The sequence below is a fragment of the Kogia breviceps genome, chromosome 9, assembly GCF_026419965.1.
Source record: "Kogia breviceps isolate mKogBre1 chromosome 9, mKogBre1 haplotype 1, whole genome shotgun sequence".
NCBI classification, from domain to species: Eukaryota; Metazoa; Chordata; class Mammalia; order Artiodactyla; family Physeteridae; genus Kogia; species Kogia breviceps.
This window is the reverse complement of record NC_081318.1, coordinates 113,784,014-113,807,930: the sequence shown is the minus strand read 5'-3', so window position 1 is coordinate 113,807,930 and position 23,917 is coordinate 113,784,014. Positions and strand designations below refer to the sequence as shown.

Below are 23,917 nucleotides of genomic sequence, written 5' to 3'. Positions count from 1 at the left end.
AGAGTGAGAGGACTGCGTCTAATTGTGAAGACGGTGAGAAATCTAAGCCTCCCTCTCCTGCAACCAGCCCCCACGAAGCTCTGAGACAACTGTGGTCACCTGGGAGGCCGAGTCTGAACTACAGGATGTTTATAAGGCAGCACCTTGAAGTAGCAGAGCCAAAACCTGGGGGACGGTGGCCCCCGTCTATGCAACCTTGGATCTGCGAGTTTTACCGGTGGCCAGAAACTCATTCATTGGTTAAAGCCAGGAACAGAGGAAAGGGGGGCACAGCAAGGCTTCATGCCCAACCGTGGGCTGTTCTGGAAGCTTCCCTGCCCCAACCCCTGAGTTGAATCTGGCGGAGAGTCTTAGTCATCTACCTCCTAAATAGGAAACCGCCTGCTGCCCACCCAGAGCCACACCCGAGCCCAGGGCCTCCAGAAGCCTCTTCACTGCTGCCCTACTGTCCAGGCCCTGACACCTCCCTTCACCCAGCGCCTGCCGCTTCCTGCAGCATGCCCCCAATGAGGCAGGTAAACGCCGGGCTCTCCCACGCCCCCTTCCTGCACCCCTGCCTACAAGAACCATCTTCTCCCTGCATCTCCCTCAAATACACAGGCTGAGTAGCTGCTTCTCTTCCACACTTCCCTGATTCCTGGTACCTAGTCCTCCCCTGGCACGTGTGGCATCTTCTGGCCACTGCTGAGGTAGACAGAGAGATAGGTACACATATACACACGTGCGCACACATATACATACACACATGTACACACAAACATACATATGTACACACAAACACACGTACACACCATGTATATGAAACACACACGCATATATATACATACACACACATGCACACATACATACACAAATACACACATATGTATGTCTTCCCCATGAGGTCTGCTCATTTTCTCTCCCTGAGCTCATCACAGCACCAGAAACATGGCAGCCCCTTAGGAAATATGAGACGCGTGAAAAAGGGAAAACGTATGTAGGGTAGAAGAGCAGAGCTGGGGTTATCTCCTGGATGATCTAATTAAAATAGGCCATTTCAGACAAGGATGTGCCCCGTGGAGCGAGAGGGAAAGAGCAGGAGAGCAGCGCCGGAGCCGCCGTCCCCGCGGGAGAGAGAAGCAGGGCCGTGCGTGCTTGCACTGCTGGCTCGCTGTGGTCCTGCATCACTCCCGGCCTCCGGCGGGGGGTCAACACTGCCCCTGGCGTGGCGCCCCGAGTCCAGGGACCCGTGCGGTGCGGCGGGCACCCCCCCAGCCATCACCGCCTGCTGGAGCAACGCGCTCTGCGCCGCGAGAAGTCGTAGCAGCAGCGACATTCGTCATTGAGCAACGTCAGCACGAAGATGAGAGACAGGAACAGAAAGGTTTTCTGGGTGGAACAGAAATGTCACCAGAGCTGAGAGCAAGGCCCCACCTGATGTCTCCATGCCGTGCCGCCACCTGACAGTGCAGGGAGAGACAGACACGTGCTTCTCCCACACCTCAGGGCGCCACACACCTTCACCGACCTCACGTTAGACCAGGGTCTCCCTCAATCTCTGGGCTTCAGAGGAAGTGATAACACTGTTTAGAGGACCCCGTCATCTGAAGGAAGTGCTCAGCACCTCACGCTGACCGCTTCACTGCATCCTCTCGGCAGCTCTGGAGCTACACCATTCCCACTGTGCAGAGGAGGAAAGGACGCAGTAACTTGTCCAAGGCCACACAGCACAGGCAGAGAGGCAGGAAACCAAACCCAGGCAGCTGGGGCACAGCTGTGACTCTTAGACCTCCCGGGGACAGGCCGGCTGTGGTCCCCGGGCGCAGAGGACTTAGCCCCGTGGGAGGGACAAAAGGAACAGAAACAGTAGGTACAGCCAATCCCCGTCATTCGTGATTCCATCTCTGAAAATTCACCTGCTCACTAAGAATTCCTTACTTGTAACCCTCAAATCAATACACACAGCATTTTCGTGGTCACTCACTGACATGCACAGAGTGGTAGAAGTTTCCAGGGCCCCACACACAGGCTCGTAGCTGTGGTGGAACAACGAGACCCCTGCCTTCTCCTTTCAGCTCTCACACCATAAAGTGGCCTTCTCCAGGCCTATTTCATGCCACACTTTCTGCACTTCCGCGCACCTTGTTGGTGCTTTTTCTATTTAAAGTGGCCCCCCAGCAAAGTGCTGAAGCGCTGTTCCTCAGAGCCGGAGGCCATGAGGTGCCTTATGGAGGAAACACGGGTGTAGATCAGCTCTGCTCAGGCATGGGTTTCAGTGGTGCCGGCCAGGAGGTCAATGTTAATGAGTCAGTAAGGTGTCTTTAGACACAACAGCGCTCGCTGCCCTGTCCTGTCGCCTGATGCAAGTGGGGCTGCCCAACGCAGCTCAACTCCACTTCCTGGGCCCTGAGCAGAGAGCTCGCCGTGCGGCCGGGGCCCCGAGGGCAGCGCCCGGAGACGGTCAAGCCCACTGGGGGAGGCAGTCACATCCGTCCAGAAGCTCGCCACCCAGGGCCCTAGAAACACATCTTTTCTGTTCAAACTGCCTAGAGGGGATTATGCTGTCTGCAGGCCTCACCCTGGCCCAGGGACCAGCAGGTTTTCAGCTGGAAGGATGAGGTTTGCACCAAATAGCACTGGGGTCAAACAGGCCCAGACTTGAGTCCCGTTTCCACGGTCTCTGTCCTGCATCACACAGGACAAACACACAACAACTCGCTCAGCTTCACCCGTGATCACCAAGAGTACACAACCCCGAATGGCTACCAGGACCCCTCACCAATGTCTAGCTTTTGATTTCTCTTGGGAACTGCCCCCTTTATCTCTGAAATGGGTCACGGGTTCTTATGTGGATTAAATAAAATGGCATAGGAGAGGCTCCGGCAGGCTGCCCTGCTGTCTGCCCTCACCCCTCCCAACTTCTCTCTCCTTGAAACAGCGCCCCACGAAATGCCGAGGGGACAGCAGGACCCCCATCACCCGGCCAGGGCCACAGAGCCGGGAGCAGAGGACTGACCCTCCACAAGGAAGACAGGACACTTGGAATCGTCTGTCCACATCCTCACTCAGACATAATAGGGGGGGGTCAAGGCCCCTGACCAAAGGCCACTGTGGAGGGTCCATTCCAGGACCGCAGGGATTTCCAAAGATAAATACAGCTTACGTCAATGCTTCTGTGTGCGTGTGGTTTTTTGTTTTTTTAATCAGTAGGGACAAGGGATGGAAGTGCAGATAGAAGAGAGGGCTGCAACATCATCTTCTAGCCGAAAGACATGGTTCCATAGGCTACCAAACCCTGGAGAGAGTTTTGCCCTGATGGAAGCATGGCTGAGACCTTGTTTCCTGCTGGCCAAGGCCCCCGCCTTTGCAGGTCTGGGGGCCCAGTTGCGCCCTCCTCCAGGGACCCAGGCAAGGGGCTGCAGCTCCAGGAATGAGTTCAGCGATGCAGGTCGGCCTCACCGAGGAGCACTGGAGAGTTGGGGGAAGGCAGAGAACTTCAGGAAGGGTAATGTTTCCATGTGAGGGAAGCTGTGTATGTTTTCCGGAAGGTGGCTATGCAAGGGTCTGCAGGGCCCTGGCAGCAGGGGCCACAGAGGCAGCACTTAACAACCATGAGAACTCGGAACGCCACATGAGTTCCACCAAGATCAAGTGCCACAGAGGAGGGGCCAGATTGGGGTAGGGAATTAAGAGATACAAACTGTTACGTATACAATAAATAAGCTACAGGATATATTGTACAACACAGGGAACACAGCCAATATTCTAAAATAACTGTAAATGGAGTATAACCTTTCAAAATCGTGAATCACTATGTTGTACACCTGTAACTTATATAACATTGTACATCAAGTATACATCAATCTTGAAAAAAAAGTAGATTTGAGAGGTCTAAGAAAAAAAAAATCAAGAGCTCCTGGAACCCCTTTGATGGAATATGCAGTGTGGTGGATGGACCAGGCACTGGAACAGCACTTAGAGGTTATGTGCAGATGCTTGACAGGGGTGAGGAAACCCGACAGGGGCCCCCCCTGCTGTGAAACACACAGCCGGCATTTAGAAACCGTGCCTGCAGTACAACAGTGACGCGGGCTTCACCCCTAGCCGGCAGGAGGGTCTGCATCACAAAAATACTGACACGAGCCCAGACACCCCAGGTGGACAAGCAGAGGAGCCTCACGGCCCCTGGCGTGGACCGCAGACATCCCCGGCCACCAGTCCCTGCGAGCCCAGAGACGCACAAAGATGGGCACTGGTGGAGTTACCTCCACAAGACTTGCTTTTAGCTACTTAATGTCTGCACGAAAGTCACTGGACAAAAATGTTTTGATTTTTCTCTCCCAAATCAGGTCTGTTCTCAATTGGTGGTCGAAAACCATGAAAGGCCAGTGTTCTCAAGTGCCTGGAAGAAGACTGGTCCCTCTTCTTTGAAATCAGCCTCCAGGGGCTTCTTTCTATAAACCTGGCAGATGCCACCCTCCATTCCTTTCCTCCTTCATGATACTTGGTGACCCAAGCTGCATATCCCGTGGCAAAGAGAGAATACGTTTGAGAGAGACAGACTCCCAAAACCAGAGACTAAATGATGCAGCCATACAGCCAGGACACCAGAGTAATGAGCAAACAGAAATAAAACCAAGCCTGATTCCCACGGGCGCCCTCAGACTCACAGCGGCAGGGGTCCCAGCCTCCAAGCAGACTGCAAGGAGATTTCTGATCTAAACGGGAACAGGCTGCTTTTTCTGGGCCCTAATCTCGGGTAACTGACACAAGGTTACCAGGCTCACCTTCACCGTCTGCACTCAGGTTCTCGTACGAGTCCCAGCGGATCAGCGGGTCTGCCGTGTTGAAGTCCACGATCACCCCGTGGTCGTTTTGCAAATGTTCACACCCTGCAGGGCGGTGGGACGGGGGCAACAGGCGTTAGTTAGAGAGGAGCCGGCGCCTCTGGGCATCTGCCGGCAATGAGGCAGAGAAGCCGCCGCATCTGAGTGCCCAAGCCCAGCACTCAGATCCACGCCGCCTCCCACCGGCCCTCCAGGAGTCAGAGCCCCTGTGCACTATTGGGGAAGAACTGAAGAGTGAGCGCCGCCTGGCGGAAAGGAAAGGCGAACATCGGTCCTCCGTCCACCGGGCGCGGGGCCCTGGGCGCCGCTTCTGCACTAAGGGATCGCCCGGATGGCTTGGCAGGTCAAGGACCCAGAGGCACCCAGAGGATCGGCCTCAGGGCAGGTGGGCGGGAGGGGCAGGTTTGGGCCCTCCCTCGAGGCTCCCTGATCACTCTGAGGATGCCAGGAGGGTTCTTACCCCACAGCCTTGCATTTAACTGTTCGTGCCCAAATCTACGGCACTGGGCACAGAAGTAGGGTGCTTCTCCTCCACAGCTATTAAAAACCGAATGAAAACTTTCACGAGTATGGATCTTGGTGATGGAAATGAACCACTTGCCTTCACAGTAAAGGGACTGATTTCCCCTTAAATGTGTTTTTAGAAGAAAGGAGAGAGTATGTTTTGCTCATAAATATTTGCAGTCTACTATATTTCTAACCCTCTTTAAAAACATGTGGCTGTTTGTTGAGGGAGAAGTAAACAGGGCATCAAGACAGGGCCCCAGTCCTAAGGTTCTGGGCCCTTTCTTGGGCAAGTCACACCATCGCTGGGGTCTTATTGACCCACCTGGGCCCTACTGTCTCTAAGGCAATGCCCTCCCACTGTCTAATATCCTATTATTTTTAAAAATATATTCTATTTCCAATTATGTGCAGAGGTGGGAAGCCAGACCGAGGCCCCAGCATACGCATCACCCAACCAGGTCAGCATTCTGCATTCTACCCACCTTGAATCTTCTCAGGAGTGGCTGAGAAGACTAATTCAATCTTTCCATCATCAGGAAAACGGTCATCTAAAAAAGAGATCTTACATCAACAAATCTGGAGACAATGAGACGGGAAAGGGTGGATGAATTTTGTCCTTATAATCCAACCAGGACAACACCCTTCCCAAATCTCCAACAGCGCACCAATGACAGACCAAGCATCAGTAGTTTCACCGTTTCTCTAGAAATTTTTCTTTGTTGGGTCCATTGCCAGTCTTTTGAGAGACTGGTAATGATTTTGTCAATAGGCTGGCTTACGGGTGGAGCGGGGGAGAACAGTGAAAGAAACACATGAGGCCGCCGGGGGTCGCCCGCCGAGGCTCCGCGCCCCACACCCCCCGATCTGGACTCGGGGCAGGGACCTCACCTTTGCTGGCGTTGTCCAAATCCTCCTTTGCAAACACAAGTCCATAGCCCTGAACAGCCCCGGTGTGAAACTGCAGGCGGAAAATGACATCTCGGGTGGCCGAGCGGTACTTCTTGTGGTAGCACTTCACCTGGGGTAAAGAGGGTGTGTCCTCAGGGGAGCCCGCGCCCGCGGAGGGCGCTTGTCTGAGGTGCACAGGCCGCTCCCTTCCAGGAGGGGTTGGGGGTGCGCACAGCCGCCAGTGGCTCCCAACCCGGGAGACGGGCCGCAAACGTCACGGCGGCTTTGGTTTGCTGTTCCAACAGGACGGGAATCCCACAGTCCTCAGACGGACCACGCCTCCACTTTGGAAGACACAGCTGAGGAGTGAGATTCCGTGGCCTCTTCTTCCTCATTTCATCTAAACTCTCCATGTTTCACCTTAAAGCCTTCCTGTTCTCATGAAAGAAGCAGGCGGTCATCACTTTCTGGACTATGCTCAATATTTATGTTGCGTGCTATAATTAATTCAGAGAGAGAGAGAGAGAGAGAGAGAGAGAAAGAGAGAGAGAGATGGGGAGAAGGGAGAAGGAAGGGAAGGGAAAAGGGAGAGAGGCCTTGCAATTGAAATTCCACTGCTGGGTTGTCCAGACATCCTGAATGGCCACTTGAGACTAGTCTCCAGAATCACCAGGGATGTGATCTGAACTCAGGCTGTGGCTCCGTGGCCCTAGGTCCCTGGGAGCAGCTCAGGCCCCTGGAGTGACTGTGCTGTTATGGAGGGTGGAAGCACCCCTTCCTGGCACGTGGCAGGGAAGGGTGGGCAGGAGAGGGGCCCTGGCGTCCTTTCCCACCTTTACACGGGGGCCTCCCTGCCCCTGCCTGAGGGGTCTGTGGACGACGCTGGCCACGGGGAGGGCTCGAAGGTCACGGGGGTGGGGGGGGGTGGCGTGCTGCAGGAGAGGGGACCCTTCCTCCCTCCCACGGCAGGGCAGGGCTCCTTTCCAGGGTCCCCAGGGGTCCAAGACCAGAAGCAGGCTGGATCTTGCCCTCAGACACGCAGCAGAGGTGGCCACTCCCCGAACAGAGCATGCCCGGGAGGAAGGGAGTCTGTAGGTGCAGGGATCTCAGAGGCAGCCATGCTCACAAAAGAGACTCTGCTTGGAAAAAGCTGGGCTTCAGTGATTCTGTGCAAGGTCAGTGACCGTCCAGACCAGCGACGCGGGAGGACGCCGCAGGTGACCGTTCTATAACCTTCACCAGTGAAGCCACCACTCGAGGGAAAAAATAAAGGCCCAAGGAGCCACGGGCAGTGTGTCGGGAACTGCGCCCCTTAGGGTAGACCCAGAGGTCGTCTACCTTTGTGCTCTCTACAAGGAGACAGTCTGATGAAAAAACGTAAACAGACCGTCAGGGGAGTGTTTCACGCTGACAAACACGAGCTGAGCATTCACGAGGCGGGAGGTGCCAGGCGGCCCGTGTACCCGCGGCCAGTGGGGACCCAGACTCAGGCCTGGCCTCCGGCCCCTGGCCAGGGAACCAGCCAACGAGAATTCTGCAGAAGCGTGAAGCCTTCCATTTGCTTTGGCCGGCCGCAAGTCCTCTCCCTCCTCGTCTGGGGTCTGTGTCTCCTCAGCAGGGCCCCCTCAAAGGCTGTCCTCTCAGCCTTCCTTCCAGAGTGTGCTACTTGCACCCTCACCCCTCCGAGGCCTTCGCCCCACACTGACCGCGCTGACCGCTCAGCAGAGGTCCCACACGTGCTGCGGTGGAGACTCCCACGCAGAGGACGTGCCCATCTCTGTGGGGTGATGGACCCCGCCTCTCCGTTTGCCTTTTGCCACTGGTACCTTGGAAGTACGAGGGAAAAGGGGAGAAGACCGGAGAAAAGGAAAGAGGGTTTCAGGCGCACACCAGTCTGGCCCTTAAATCTTTATCAATCCTGAGGGGGGCTGAGGCTGTAAAGCAACCCAGCAAGGCCTCCGGAAGCTGACGTCCACTGAGGGAAGCAGCTCCAGGACAGACCACGGGGTCACGCTACACAGAGCTGGCAGCTGCCCCAAGCTGGCACCAGGTGCCTGTGGGCAGGCAGAGCCCCAGGGGGACACGGGGACACCGCAGGCGCTGGGTAAAGAGGCGTATGCAGCCTCAGGGCAGCGCGGAAGGCCCAACGACAGCTCCCTTTCAGGGACACCTTCTCCTGCAGGCAGCTCTTGACGGCAGCTCATGCCAGCCAAGAGCCCCCAGGCCCGGCTCGCACCTTCCCCAGAACCCAAGACGGTCTGTGGGCTCCCCTCCCCTGGTCTCACCATCACTCATCACAGCAGACAGAGAGACAGACACACACACACACACAGTATGACTCATCACACACGAATCCCAGCCCACTGCAGGCACCACGCAGGAGGAGGCAGAGGTCACCACACGCCCCGGGGCACGGGAGGGACAGCAAGTGGGTTCACCCTCCCTGGGCCGCCAGCTGGCTCCCAATCACCCTGCGGCACAGGCTCCTCCCCAGGCGCAGCGTGACTCTGGCGGCTAAGGACTCCCAGTTTTTCACAGGACAAGGGTTCGGGGTGGAAGGAAGAGCGGGGTGCCCCACTGCCACAGAACAGCCGCCCTCCGCGCACACGTGCCCCCGCCGAGGGGCTCCCGGGGCCTCCCAACAAACCTCGCCGGCGGAGACCTGAGCCCTCCCCGTGCCCCCGCCCGTTGCTCCACCGTGGACTTCTCGCCCCACGGCTCAGGATGGTACCCGCCGTCCCCTCCAGTCCTCCTCAAGAATGACCCCCACTGTCTCCTGAAGGCACAGAAAACCGCAGAAGTCTCGGTCACATGGGGTCCCGGCAGCTCCAGCTGGAAAGGAGATGGACCCACCCGGGGGCCTCTGGCATCCCCCCCCCCACCCCGCAGAGCCAGGAGTGATGCATCATCCGCACCAATAAATCTTAGCACCATCGGTGACAAGAGACCAGAATCAGGCTCTCCTAACACCCCACGGAGAGGACCGTCAGCATTTCGCTTGACAGTAGGGCCCGAAATGCGCCTTTTAAGGTATAAAGTATTGGTGACATTTCGCAACAATTAGAGATTGAGGTCTGTAACACCCCCTTCATCCCCCCAGCTTAGCAGTTCTGTTTACCTCCGTCTCCCCAGAGAGTTTCTAAGAACACATCAATCCTCTGCCTTTGGATTTAGGAATGTCTGCATTTGAAACAACAATTTCAACCCACTTTGCTGGTGGCCCCGGTGGCTGTCTACACAGGCATCAAGGAATGTGCGTCCTCAAAGAAGGAGCTACAAGCACACACGCTTAAAGGTTTAATAAGCTTGATGGCTGCCTTCCTAAGTCAAAACACCTGCACTGGGCTTCCCTGGTGGCGCAGTGGTTGAGAGTCCACCTGCCGATGCAGGGGACGCGGGTTCGTGTCCCGGTCCGGGAGGATCCCACATGCCGCGGAGTGGCTGGGCCCGTGAGCCATGGCCGCTGAGCCTGTGCGTCCGGAGCCTGTGCTCCGCAATGGGAGGGGCCACAACAGTGAGAGGCCCGCAAAAAAAAAACAAAAAACAAAAAACACCTGCACTATCCAGCGCCAGCACTAACCACGATTTCACTTGGAGGCGAAAATGATTTCAGAGGGTGGCAAGGCTGTTAACTCACTTCCTAAACCATTAGTAGGTCAGCAGTATTGGCTGTGAATGAAAACACAAGTAGATCCACTGGGCTGAGATGCAGAACGGATCAGGCCGATCCAGGTCCAGGAGACCCACGGCGAGGGCAAAGGACGCACACGCAGCAAGCAGGTCCCGGGACGATACGGCACAGCAGAAGTCCTGTGACGACCTCCGCAGGAGCAAATCCAGAGGGGCCTGCGGATGCCTTCATTTTCCCCGATCTTACGTAAGTGCCCTTAGCAAGAAACAATAAACTAAGGTGCTGTCTGTTTGCAATGGCTCCTTGAGAAAGGTCCCCTCTGTTTAGAAGTCGGTTCGCTGGAGCCCCGCCCCACAAGGACAGAACGTAAGTGGCCACGGGGTTTGCACAGGCAGAGGCAGCAAGACGAGGCATGTGGATGGCAAAGTGTTTACCAGCCCATCAGGGCTCTGGACCATAGCCGGGCTCCTTAGCAAATTCCTTAGCGAGGTGACACAACGGCACGGCTGCGCTCCCGGACGCCTCTGCCCTCCCACCCGACAGGAGCGTGTTTACTGAACACCTGAGGCTCTGTGTGCCCTTTAGAGGTCCTGGGGTGGACTCGAAAATCTGACCCTCAGCGCAAGCACGTGGCAAAGACGGGCGGGTCAGGTGTGCAGCGGGAAGGCGCGCGCAGACAGGCTGGCAGTGCTCAGGCAAAGCTGGACAGCGGGTGGCGTCACCATGGCCCCCGGTGACAGCCCTCCCGCCAGCCCCCAAGTGGAAGGAACGACAGACAGAGCCCCCTCCACTTTCCCACGTAGCATTCTCGACCCGAAGAGCTGACGAGGCCTTACTTCTTGTAAACCGGACCCCTGTTACCTCTGTTAACCAGTCTCAGCGCAGAATCCCTCAGGAGGAAACAGGCAGGTTTATCTGTGTACGAGGCTGACGTTTACCAAAATCAAGGAGGGGAAAAAAGTCAAAGGACAACATTCCGCCTCACAGGATGGTGACCAAAGCGTCAACCTTCCCTGGGAGCTCCCTTCCACTTTCCAGAGCAGAGACAGGCTCTGCAGACGCCAGAGCCCGGCCGAGCCCTCTGCAGCTGGGGGTGGGTAGCCTATAAAAGCATTCTCTGCAACTTAGGATTCTGTCCAAGTCACAATCGTTGCCAAATTCTTGATGAGAAATTAAACCGCCTACACATTTGAACCTTTACACAGAAAAGGCCCTGAAACATCCTCCATCTTCAGCTTTCTCCACTGAAGGAACGCCCACTGGATTCGCAGAGGTGCGCACCAAGCGATGACTCCCTAAAACGGAAGGACGGGGCAAACCGAAGTGCAGGGCTCTCCCACAGTTCATCTGCGACCGGGGCTTCTCCTGCCCGGAGACTCTGGAAACCAGGGCCAACCCGCACAGCAGGAGGGGAGACGGTTCTCGCTACTCCCCAGGAAGCTCTGCCAACGCCAGGGGACGTTCTGTCGCCCAGCTACTTCCCTGTGTTGACCCCTGAGGTCATTTTCAGGTTGAACCAACAGCCCTGGGATTCGGAGGAGCCCACAGATCATGCAGCATAATGTGTCCCCCAGAGATTATGGTCTGAGTGTGGGGGTGCCCTGGGCCCGTCCTCCAGGCCGGACAGCATGGCCTCAGAGACCCTCCTCCTCAGACACACTGGAATCCTCTCTCCCACGCGTGAGCCTTCAGATCCTGCCTCTGTGCCCTCGCGAACACACCAAATTCCACCTGCACGAGTGGTTTTCCAGCTCATCTCACTCAACAACTAGAATCTCAACTCCTGGAAGTAGGACCTGTGTGTGATTCACGTTCACATCCACCACGTTACCTGGTTCAGGACACACGCTGTGGGGAATGAATGAGAGAACGGATGACAGATCAGAGCCAAAGGTGCCGGAGAACCAATGGTACCCGATTTCACTATTTACCTTGCTAGAATAGGTTTATTCCAGAACGGGTTTAGTCAATGGACACAGGTATTATGGGATGAATTCTATGCCCCCAAAATTCATATGTGGAAGTCTTAAAGGTGGTTAAGGTAAAGTAGGGTTATATAGGTGGGCCCTAATCCGATGTGACTGGGGTCCTTATGAGAAGGAGATCAGGACACAGACACAACACACACACACACACGCAAACACACGCACGCGCACACACATACGCACACGCACACACACACACACGCACGAGGGAAGAGGATGTGAAGACCCAGGGAGAAGACAGCCATCTACATACCAAGGAGAGAAGCCTTGGGAGGAACCAGCCCTGCTGACACCTTGATGTCAGACTTCCAGCCTCCAGGACAGTGAGAAATGTCTATTGTTTAAGCCACCCAGTCTGTGGTGCTTTGTCATGAGAGCCCTGGGAAACGAATACAAGAGGCTAGAGCTACTTAGCTACTACTTAGAGATCAATAACTAAACTAAACCTCCTAGGTAATCATCTCCACGAATGGTGCAAGGAAAAATTACCCTGTGTGATGGAAAATTACCCATGTCCAGCTGCAACCCGTATCATCCTTCTCCCATCTGATAACGCTGCAAAAAATAAGCGCAGAGTGTACAAAAATGAACTGTAAACACAGGAAGTATAAATCAAATAATAATTCAGTCCAAAAATACTCCACGTTAAGAATGCATAAAGGTGCAGGAAGGGGCTGGTTTTATCAAGTTAAGCATTTCCTGTGAAGAGATCCCTACTTGCCGGCCTTTCCAACGGAAGCAAAAATTCACAGACAGGGTGACCTCACGGCACAAAACATGCCCCTCAGGAGACCCCCATGGCGACAGGACACCTGAATGCCAGGCCTCGCACCGGCGGGCGGACACCGCGACATCCAAGCGTGTCCGCCAGCGCCTCCTGCCCCCCCGCCCCGCTTCCCAGCTCCCCAGGGCCAAACGGCCACCACCCACCCGGGTCCCCTCAGAACGACCCCACCCGCCTGCTCAGACCACATCCCAGCTGAAGCCGGGTGCGCGTGAGGCTCAGGCAGGCACCCTGCTCGCAGGCGGCGGTCACAGCGCGAGGCCCTCACCCCCCGCCGGCTGCCCCAGCTCGTCTCATCCCCACGAAGCCCGCCGACGGTCCTCGTGCAGCAGAAGGGGGCTCAAGCGTGGACAAGACCCGTCTGAGGCCACCCCGTCCCCTTAAGCCACAGACTTGGTGGGAGCCCAGGCGTGGGACCCAAGGCCTGTCCGGCTCCGGGGTGCCCCCTTCGGGCCTGCGGCTCCCAATCTGCTGTCGCTTGTATGTAGCTGCAGGGCTTCCTTCCTTCCACTCGAGACCAAGGGCTTTCTCCCCCGCATTCTCACCACCCCTTCTGAGACACAGTCCTATGAGGGTTACTCTCAAGAGGTGATTCAGGGCATTTTCAGGACACAGAAGAGAGCTTTGCTGACACCACGTTTCCCAAAATCCAAGCCCTGCACGACCTGGCTTCAACCTCCCAGGACAACTAATTCCCACAAGGGCATCCTCAAGGCCTGGGGGCTGCCGCACCCCCTGCCCGGGGCCTCACGCCCTCCTCCCGGCCGGCCGGCCCCAGCCGTCACGACCCACTCTGCGGCGCTCTCTGGACGCCCCTGCCGTGAGACGGCCGCTTCCGCCGCCAGGCTCCTCCAGGACAAAGATGTCCCTCCGTCCCTCCCTTCCTTCCTGTGCTGGGGCCCAACTCAGACGTTCAGAAAGCTCAAAACATTCAAAACGGGACCTCTGGACAAATATATTGATAGTGCGAAAGGAAGGAGGGAGGGAAGAGACATGGCGGGGGGATGGGGGGAAGGATGGAGAAAGGAGCGGGGAGGGGAGGCAGGGACCGGGGCAGATGAGGGGACTCACCACCACGGGCCTGTGGACGGGCAACCCCCCGCTGCCTCGCAAAGACCCTGCAGCCGCCAGCCCACAATCAGGTGCTCTTTCTTGGAGGGGGAGGGGGGCCCCCTCCCTCGGGCCATCACAGAGGGACTCAGCCCACGAGTCATCACGGACCCCCGGGAGCGCCCAGCCTGGCAATGCCGACTCCAAGCCCTCTCCCAGAGCAGGGGCGAAGCCCAGCTGGGCGCACTCCGCAACAGCAGCTCCGCCCCCTCTCAGCCGCTCTGGGTGTCTCCTGGCCTCCTTTTTCAAGCTGGAAAACTAGACCCAGAGGACAGAGCTGGTGAGCAGACCAGGTAAAGCCCTGGTTGGTGCCCGGTGTACAGCAGGCGCTCAGCCCTTTGCCCGACGATCCCGGGAGGTCCCAGGACACCCGGCCAGGGCTGCAAGCCGGGGAGAGAAGCACAAGAGGAGGGGCACCCCTTCCCTGCCCCGGCCCTCTCCCCTCTCTCCTAACCGCAGAGGTGAGGAGGCCACGAGCGGCCGTGCAGAGCCGGGAAGGAGAACCCAGCCCCAAGTCTGCCTTCCTCGGGGCAGTGCAACACCATATGCTGAGGAAACAGGCTCGAGGGAACGTGGCAGCCACCCGGCACGGCGGCTTCTGCCCACCTATGAAACGGGATACTGGCTCTTCCAGCTCAAGGTCGCGGGGAGGGCGGAAGATGCTGTTGGACTGCTTTTTATTCCCCCTCATGTGCCTTCTGGGCCTGCAGACCCCTCTCTGGACACAGAGCCCTGAGGCCTGGAAGTGGAAGGGGCGCCCCCCGGGGAGCCTGCAGAGGGGGCATCGGCCGTGAATGTGCCCAGGATCTTTCTCTCTGTGAACCTCACTGACTTGAGCTCCAAGAGGACGCAGGATGGGGCAAGGTGGGGGCTCACCAACCACGAAGAAAGGGTGGGAAACCCGAAATATCAGGAAAAGTTAACGAGACTGCTCAAAAACTCTGGATGAGCCACTTCAAATAAATAAAAAGCTGACTTGTGAACCACCTTATCTTCTTGTCACGGAGTGTCCTCCTGGGCCTCAAACAGACTACGGAAGTGCTATTCTAGGCCTGCAGGAAACACACACGTGCCTTACAGGTTTTCCTTATTTCAGACAAATTTCTCTTTTTTTCAGATGCATGCTTTTTTTTTTTAATATTCAAGATAGATAAAAGGCCAAGGGGGGAACAGGGCAGGGTGCTACTCCTGCCCCAAGAAGCAGCACCCCGAGAATCAAAACTATCTGGAGAAATCACTGTTTCAGCCATAAGCCAAGCTGCAGGACACTAGCTGTATTTCCCACCTGGGCCACTACCGATAAGTAAACATTTTACGTCTATGCCGACCCCTGGAAGGCCTGGGTCACGTTAAGACTGCACATTGCGCTCGGGTAACTGGAACCCTGGGAGACGCAGCGGCTGACTTAGCACTGTAACTTCAAGGGTGCACACAGCGAGCAGCTCTACCAACTTGTGCTGTTCCTTTCATAAAAATAGGATCACTCAGAAAATTAACCAACTGCCTTAAGGTAAAGGCTACTTTCCACGCCTCCCTCAGCTTCTCTCGGGGCAGGGGTAGGGTGGGAGGTGGGTTTCGCGTTCTTGCGTTAAGATGAACTCGTTTTTACCTTTCCAGGTGTGATTACTGGGAGCAGGGGCAAGGCCGTGACACTCACCATGATGTCCCCTTTCAGGAGCTGGGCCGGCTCTATGGCGATATAGATCCTGCTTTGGTTTTCTGGGCCGACGTTGCTTTGGAATAAACGAAAAGGTACATCACTATGCGACTTCATGATTTAATGGAAAGGATACATTCTGAGAAAAGCAACCCCACAATTGAAATTAGACAAAATATCCTGCTTGGCCCAGGAATCCAATTCCTCAGACTCTCTCCTACGAAAATGAGTCCAAAGAACGTATGAAAAAGCGGCAGGGCCAGGCAGGGCCCTGATAGCAACGTCACAGCCAGCGCCCGCCGGCCCACCCCAGGCCCGTGCACGACGGAGCACGCAGCGTAGAGCGGTGGCGTGCTGATGCCAGCAGCCTCTGTAGTAAGCAGAGGGTGAGGCTGCCCAGGCGTCACCAGTGCCTGGGTCCAACAGGAGTCCGGACACGTGATAACAGTTCATTCTGAGTGATGACACGACGCTAAGAACATTTTTCACCTTTATTCATTTCCCACTGATGTGCATAAAACGCTTCTCCAAACAAAATAAGCAAAGCAAATAAGTCTAGAATTAGTACACATTCTGGAAACGTCTGCCTGACCTTTTGTCTAAACTGCAAAGGGGAGAGAAAGGGAGACCACCGTGGCCCTGTCCCGAGACCCCGACGTGTTTACTGCCACGCAGCATGCAGGGCCCCCTCCTTCCCCCGGGTCCCGGTGTCCACGTCCCTCCACGGAGCCAACTGTGTGACCACAGCGAGACACCTGCTGGGCGGGACGACGGGGGCGCCGCACCCACGGCTCCCCTTCTGTCCCCTGCTCTTGGCTCACCTGGCCTCCCCCCGTCACCCCTCCAGAGGGAGAGGCAGCCGGGAGCGGGCCCCCTCCCCACCAGGCCCTCCGGAGCCCCCCAGGGAAGGCAGCCACACTTACTAGATCCCCGACGTGTACATAGGCTGCATGGCTTGGTAGAGCTTGAGAAAGGGCCGGCACGCTGAAAGACACGCAGAATCGGCCATCGACACGCGGAACTGAGGGCCAGCGCCACGTGGCGCGTCTCGAGACCCTCCCCCTGTGGGAGACACTCACCTCCGCCAGAGTCGAAGTTGGGGGTCCCGTGCAGGATGACGAAATGCAGGAACAGGGGCGAGGCATTCATCTTCACCGTCCCTGACAGGAGCCCGCTGAGGAACTGCACGTACCTGCGAAGGGCAGCCAGCTCAGGGCTCCTGCACGGCTCCCGAGCCCAGGTGGGGCCGGAGGGCAATGGGGAGGGTGCAGAGCACGGCCGAGCCCACAGCCCACCGGGCGTCTCTGGGCCTTCCACGCTGACGTGGCCAGTGACCTGGAAGCACGACCGAGGGTGCTTCCTGAGCGTGAGCCCTCACGCGCGGCACCTCTTGCTCTGCACCCCGAGTGCAGGTGGCATCGCTTCTGTCCACGGGACCCACAGCCAGGCAGGGCTGGGCCACGGGGCTCTCACGGTCTCCCCGCAGAGAACGGCAGAGCAAGAGACCTGCCGTCCCACGGGCACGCTCTCTGAGCCAAGCCACACCTCTGAGGGCGTGAAGGTCACTCGGCTTAACTCTCAGTCCTACCCACCCCACCTTCCTGCTCACACTAGGAAGCCTAGTGGGAGGCTGCAGTCCGCACCCCCAGCCCGCAGGAAGCCTTCGGACGCCACCTCCCACTGCGGGAGCCTCCCCTACCATAAAGGGCACGAGCCCCCCTGAGCTGCACTGCCCTCCCGTCTTCTGGCTTCTCCGTGCCCTCCCTCCTCAAGGCCCATCTCAGCGGCAGAGTGTACGTCTGCCGTGTGCCGGGAGACCTGCCTTCTCTCTGAACACCACACACAGCCCCGCGTGCCACGCTGACGGCCCCGCGGCCTGCGTGGGTGCTTGGCGGCCTGGAGAGAAGATTGTACCCTGGAAGCGTTGCCTCACTGGTTCCTCCCGGGGCACAAGGTGGCAGCTGTGACCCCAAGCGGGCACACACACCTGCCAAGCTCTCAGATGCTGCCTGGCCTCGGCTGCTCCCGCCACCCTGGGTGTGTGACTCCAGAGCAGAGCCAAACCCTACCATAGCCAACACCTCTGTGCATCCCGAACGACTACACAGAGCCACGCAGGCGCAGGAAGGAAGCATTCACTGAATCACCAGGCTGCGCGGCCGGCACAGGGTCCTGCATACCCTCCAGCCAGCCCGCCGCAATCCACTCCCGTAGGAGGACCAGGAACCGGCCCCCTCCTCCCTAGGACTGAATGCTGGTCAGGCCCAGCCTACTTAGGTTAAAAAAATTCTGGTTTTCTCTCTCTGGCTGATTTCACTTAGCATAATGTCCCCAAGGTCCATCCACGTTGTCACAAATGGCAGAATTTCATTATATTTTACGGCTCAGTAATATTCCACACACACACGCGCGCGCGCGCGCGCGCACATACACATTTTCTTTATCCATCCATCCACTGAGGGACACTTGAGTTGTTTCCCTATCTTGGCTATTGTGAATAAGGCTACATACAATAAACACAGCAGTACAGATATCTCTTCAAGAGCCTGTTTTCATTTCCTTCGGATATACACCCAGAAGTGGAATTGCTGGTTCGTATGGTAGTTCTATTTTTAATGTTTTAAGGAACCTCCGTACTGTTTTCCATAGTCGCTGCACCAATTTACATTCTCACCAAGAGTGCATAAAGGCTCTCTTTTCTCCATGTTCTCGTAACCACTTGTTTTTTCTTGTCTTTTTGATGACTGGCATTCTAACAGGTGTCAGGTGATATCTCCTTGTGCTATGATATCACTCAGAATATATGGAATCTAAAAAATCCAAACATATAAAAACAGAGAGTAAAATGGTGGTTACCGGGGGCTGGGGGCTTTGGGGACAGGACAGAATTTTTGTGTGTGTGTGGTACGTGGGCCTCTCACTGTTGTGGCCCCTCCCGTTGCGGAGCACAGGCTCCGGACGCGCAGGCTCAGCGGCCATGGCTCACGGGCCCAGCCGCTCCACGGCACGTGGGATCTTCCCAGACCGGGGCATGAACCCGCGTCCCCCGCATCGGCAGGCGGACTCTCAACCACTACGCCACCAGGGAAGCCACTGGACAGAATTTTTAAAGGGTACAAACTTGCAGTAGGTAGTAAATATGCCCTAGAGTTACAATGCACAGTGTAGTAAATATTGTAGTATAATTATCAAACTTGCTAAGAGATATAACTTAATTATTCCAACCACTAAAAAGAAATGATAATTATTGTAACGTGACAGAGGTGCTAAGTATGGTTACAATGGCAATCGCATTACAATACGTGAATGTAACAAGTTAACTTTTTTTTTTTTAACAAGTTAACTTCTAAGCCTTAAATTTACACAATGTCTTTGTCAAATACACCTAAATTTTTTTTAATATCTAATTTACACCAGCAATTCAGATGCAGTCCATTATCTCAAGCAGCTGAATTTCCATACAAAGGAAACTGAACAAGAGAAAATTTCTAGTAAATTTTAAAACCAAAGTTTAAAAACTCTACTTGAAATCTATCCTTTTAGAAAAAAAATGTTTGAAAACAACATTCACTTCCAGAAGAGGACAAAACCTCACTCAAGTCACAGAGGCCAGATGCAAGCCCTGGAGGGCCCGGGAGGCCACGTGGCTGGGCCGTGGCTGCAGGAGCCTGGCCACCAGATGGCTCCACGTGCCTTCCCATTTTATCTTCTATCTCGACAGCAGCCGTGCAGACCCGGGAATATTCAGGTGACCTCTCCAGCTACTTTTTTTATCACCTAAGTGCCACGCACTGCAGATTTCTGGGCTCTCCGGCCACCCCACCCCCCCGCCGGGTCATGAGCACAGGAAAAGGATCACGGACGCTGAGTTGGGGCCATGAGTCGTCACCTGCTCTGGACAGCAGTCTCCCCTGTTTCAGCACTGGTCACCAGACAACCCGCTTCCTCGGCCTTGTCTGTGGCCCAGCTGGTGTGTTTACTCTGTGGGCGCCTGGCCGTTCGCTCCTTCTACACTGACCTCTCTGGGCAAGGTGGCCCTTCACTCTCTGGACATCCAAGGGACCCACGAGCACACAGACCAGGCATCACGGAGGGAGGTGAGGGTCAGTTTCCATTTTACGTTTTGATGCAGACGTGGAGGGTCCTCCCCTTGCACTGACACAGCCTGGCCGGAGCCGTTGCCCAGCAGCCAGAGGGGGTATGGGAAGGCGCTTCTTTCAGGTGGTGTCAGCATGACCACAGAAGAATGCTGATTCCCTGCAAGCTCCCAAAGAAGGAGCCAGAAGACAAGGGCCAGCCCTCACGTGGGGTTAGGGACAGAAGGAAGGGAGGGGCCAGTCCTCTGCCTGGGACCCGGACACGGACGCCTGCCCTCCCGACCAAGTCCATCATGTAACCAGTGCAAAAAAGCCCCTTCTCATCTGCCCTTTAGAGAAATCTGCTTTATATGGATTCACATTTTAGGTAAATCAAAGACGTAACATGTTATTATAAAATGCAACTTACTTCTTCCTTCACATGCTTCCTTGCTAAGGAAAAAATATAAAATTGTTTTATATTTCACGGTATTTTCTACTGATGAAGCGCTACTTTCCAGCAATTATACTGCCTAACTTTGTAGAGCTAAAGTCATTTTGGGTGCTTGTTCATAGGATGCAATACAAGCGTAATTTCTGAGTCCAAGTTCTGGATTTTGTGATTCTGCAGAAGTTTACCATAAGGCTTGTTAGAGGCATGACTGAGATCAGAACAGCCTTTGAAGAAAACCTCACACCAACCCCATCACCCCGCCATCCACCTCCTAAGAGAGGGACAGGTGACGAGGAGCATATATGTACTTACTTTTGTAAAGCATATGGACACAGTGGAGACAGCACCCTTGTCCCTTCCTTCCTGCTGAGATGAGTACAGTTCTGTGGCTGACGGTGGACATAAATGAGCTGGACGTAAGCCTGGGGGTGCCTCACCTGTGACCCCAGCCCACCACCAAGAACCCAGGCAGGTCAGCACGGCCACCGGGGACAGCACAGGCCCCTCGCTCATCTCCAGGGCTTTCCTCCAGGGCCTGCAGGCAACTACCGGCAAATCCGAAACTCCAGACCGCACAGCTGAGCGTCCGTCGGCCCTGGCTCCCCCAGTGACTGTGGCCTCAGCCCAGGGGGCACTCCTGGCCCCCTGGGGGCTCATGGCAGCGGATGAGGGGACACTCGATGCCATAAATGAAGCATATCTCCCTCTCTATGCACCACCGATGAGTGTGTGTGATGGGGGAGGGGTAAAGGAAACCTTTGTACGGGAAAAAACAAATTTTTCATGAATTTTTCATTGGCGTGGCCTCAGCCTGCTGTTCCCAGAACCCTTTCACACCCTCACCGGTCCCTCTGACAAGCAGGCTAAGAAGCTCTGCTGTAGGCCACCTGGGCGTGACCTGGAAAAGAGAACGTTGTTCTTAAGTCCCAAAGACATCACATACAAAATGCCCGACAAAAACAACAAAGTTCATTGCAAATATAAGCTGTAATTGCTGCTGCAGTCAGCAGTGGAGCTAGCCACCACCTGCACCGTGGGAGCGAGAGGACAGGTAAACAGGGCACACGTGGCAGGAAACTACCTGGAGAGCCGCCATCACTCCCAAAGGAAAAAAATTCAGGCTACAGCTGAGAATAAGAGGGAATAAAAGCAAAGGGCAAGGATTTCACAATTAGTTCCTCCAGAAAACTGTGGAAAGGATGAATTTCAACTCTGTCTATGTGATATTCACCCCCAGCACTGAAGGAAAGGTGTGTATGAATGAACGGACAGGGTGCCAGATGGCCTCTCAAAGCCCATCCCAGTGTCTTACCCAAAACAGAAAGTCCTCCCTGGTCAGCCCAGCTCTCACAGCCACACACGTCAGACGGCTCAGCTGTCTCCTAGCTGCGCTCTTCTTTCTTCCGAGGGAAATAACTCCCTGGGGATGAGGTCTTCCCCACTTCGTCGCAACTAGCAAGTATACGACTAAGAAACCAAGCTTGCAGCTGGCAGGGCACTAGCAGAAGAGCACGCGCTTCCTTCAAGTTCCAAAGCAGCTCGAAATTTGCAGTTGTTCATTGCATTATTTATAACCTCTTTCCAAAGCAGAAACTTACATGTGGAGTTTCCCTAAATCTTCCTAAATATGCGAATTGTACTTGACAGAAGCTTAAATATCCCTGGAAAACAAGTGTGAAATGATACTTTTGTAAGCAGGAGCCACTGTGTCGGCCCATCTCTCCCTAAGGCTTCCTGGCGTCACCTCCATACACTCAGCGTGGCTACAGCTGCAGGGGAAGCACAGAAGGCGGGGAGACGTGGGCAGGGCCCCATCAGCTCTGGCCTGTGCGCCAGACCCAGGCTTGCTGGTTACCTAACGTTCCCCAGCACTTGCCCGCCCCGGCCGGGCTGGAAGGATAACACACCCCTCAGACCTCTTCCAGGCGACCCCCTGAGGGACAGTCCCCCTCCTTGCGCCCGCCTGCAAGCCGGGCAGGAGGACCCCCGCGGTGGACGAGGTACAGGGAGGCTGCTGGACTCAGCGGGCCGCACTCCCTAAAAGACATCCTCGGAGAAAGGATCTGCACATCTGCTTCTCTTGGCAGCTTTCTTGCTTCAAGTTCAAGGTTCTTTCAGACACTCAAGGCATCATGTCAAAAACTACAGAAACATCAAAACCCAAATAAAGCTGTAATGTCGGGGAACTTTCCAGCTATTAGAAACACCCAGGAATCCAATCCTGGCGTCTGCATGCCCAGACTTTTGGCCTACCTTCCCTCTACCTCATGGGACACAGGGATGACCCCCGCCCAGGACCTCCCCGGGCTCCCTTCTTCCACACACCCTCAGGAGAGGTTTGCCGTCCCAAAGAAAAAGCCGGTTACCTGTCATTTCCCCCACTAAACTCAAAGTGATGGGACCCGCTTGTCCCAACTCCTTCATGGAGGGAAAGGAAAAGCGGAGAAGGAAAGGTCAGAATTTCATCATTTAACTCATCACTTCCACGACGCCGATGATAACGAATGCTGTACGAGGATCTTCTCTCATTACTTATCAAAGGCCTCCAAGTGAACGGGAGCCTCTCTGACACAGCAGGCTCGTCAGCCCTGCAGGAGGTGACCCCGGGGCCTCCGCAAGTTGCTGCTGGGGTGTTTGCTCAAGGCGACAGGTGCAGGGAGAGAGAAGGGCTCTGGCCTGGGGAATCCTGCTGGAAGCAAGCAACCTCCAATGGGCCATTGCTGGCCAGGCTGCCGCAGGCCAATGGCTCGATGGCTTTTAGGAGTGAGGCACAAAGTGACAGAGAATCGGCCGCCTGTCAAACGGACCTCCTGCCTCTCGGGCTCTTAAACCCAGTATTAATTAAGTGAAGGGTGGAGGAGGCTTACCGCTGAGGCTCTAAACTTCCTGGACCACAAACCCAAGCTCTCACCACAATATGGATGTTAAAAGGGTTTCTTGAGTTCAGTCCTCAAACAGCCTGCAACACTCCCCCTGTGGGCATTTGGGACCACGGCGATGGGTCCCATCGCCGCTGAGCCTGTCCCCACAAATGCGGTCATCACACATCCTCCGGGTCTCAAATATCCCTCCAGAGGTGCTTATCCATTCACTCGGTCGTTCACCCGCTTCATTACGAGGTGGCGAGCATCTTCAGATGCAAGCGCTGGGCGGGCTGGCATTCCCCTAATCTGTGGCTGCGGGGAGATTAGCCTCAGAATGCAAGATTCAACCCACGCCACCCTCATAAAATGTAGATACTACAGCTTCTGTCGTTCAGTGATGCAGGGGAACCATGGGCACGTTAAAGTGAGATGTTTCCCTTTTTCCACACTCCCTTCAATGGTATTAAAAAGCTGCAGTAGGTAGTAAGAAGAAAAAGAAGAAAATGAGGCAAATATCCTTCCCCCGTGCGTGCTGAGTTTTGGGGTGGCTTAGCCCCTGTTTACCCTCACGTCTCACAGAGGGGCTCACATGAATGTAACCATTTTGGAAACTGCTCAACCAAGAAATGACACTTAACGGTTCGAAATAGATCAAGGGTCTGTTTCACTGTAATACTAACAAAATGCTGGGTTTTTCCAGGCAGCTCACATGCCCTGTGGGACCCTTGCTCAGAGCAGGGCACGGCCAGGCTCTGACCCGTGGGTCCTACATCCACCAGACACTCCGGTCTGAACACAAACAGACCCAGCCATGGGAAACACCGAGGACAAAGCAGGAGGTGCCTCTGGTGGGCCCTGAAATCCCTTTCCCAAGTGGAAATACTGAGACTCGGCTCTTGACCAAACTATACCTGTGACCCTGCCTCCTGGAACCTTCAGTCCACCCAAGACCGCCGGTCCAGACCTCTGGCACTGGGGGAAAAGACGCGAGGTGCAGGAAAATCATCTTGGCAATTGCCCGGACAATTCCTGTGCAAATGCCCTGCCATTTGCTTTAAAATAAAAATGCAGTGTTCTTGGCCCCATGCCCCCATCTGCAGAAGAAGTGGGTCTGGAAGGCAAGTGGCTGCTGGCT

At 55.5% G+C, this 23,917-nt stretch overlaps 1 protein-coding gene across 13 annotated transcripts in view; it reads right to left on the bottom strand.

The window, feature by feature from the left end:
* TNS3 (tensin 3) overlaps nucleotides 1–23,917 on the bottom strand; it is a 225,516-nt gene that overhangs the window by 89,283 nt on the left and 112,316 nt on the right. For 12 of the 13 annotated variants that reach the window (XM_067042998.1, XM_067042995.1, XM_059073549.2 and 9 more), the window contains 6 exons: nucleotides 16,468–16,580; nucleotides 16,312–16,372; nucleotides 15,389–15,464; nucleotides 6,222–6,351; nucleotides 5,816–5,881; nucleotides 4,767–4,871 (listed from right to left, as the gene is read on the bottom strand). In XM_067042998.1, the coding sequence (XP_066899099.1) occupies nucleotides 4,767–4,871; nucleotides 5,816–5,881; nucleotides 6,222–6,351; nucleotides 15,389–15,464; nucleotides 16,312–16,372; nucleotides 16,468–16,580 (551 nt within the window). Of the gene's footprint in view, nucleotides 1–4,766; nucleotides 4,872–5,815; nucleotides 5,882–6,221; nucleotides 6,352–15,388; nucleotides 15,465–16,311; nucleotides 16,373–16,467; nucleotides 16,581–21,230; nucleotides 21,650–23,917 lie in introns of those variants that run through there. The other variant, XM_067043002.1, reaches the window with a different exon arrangement.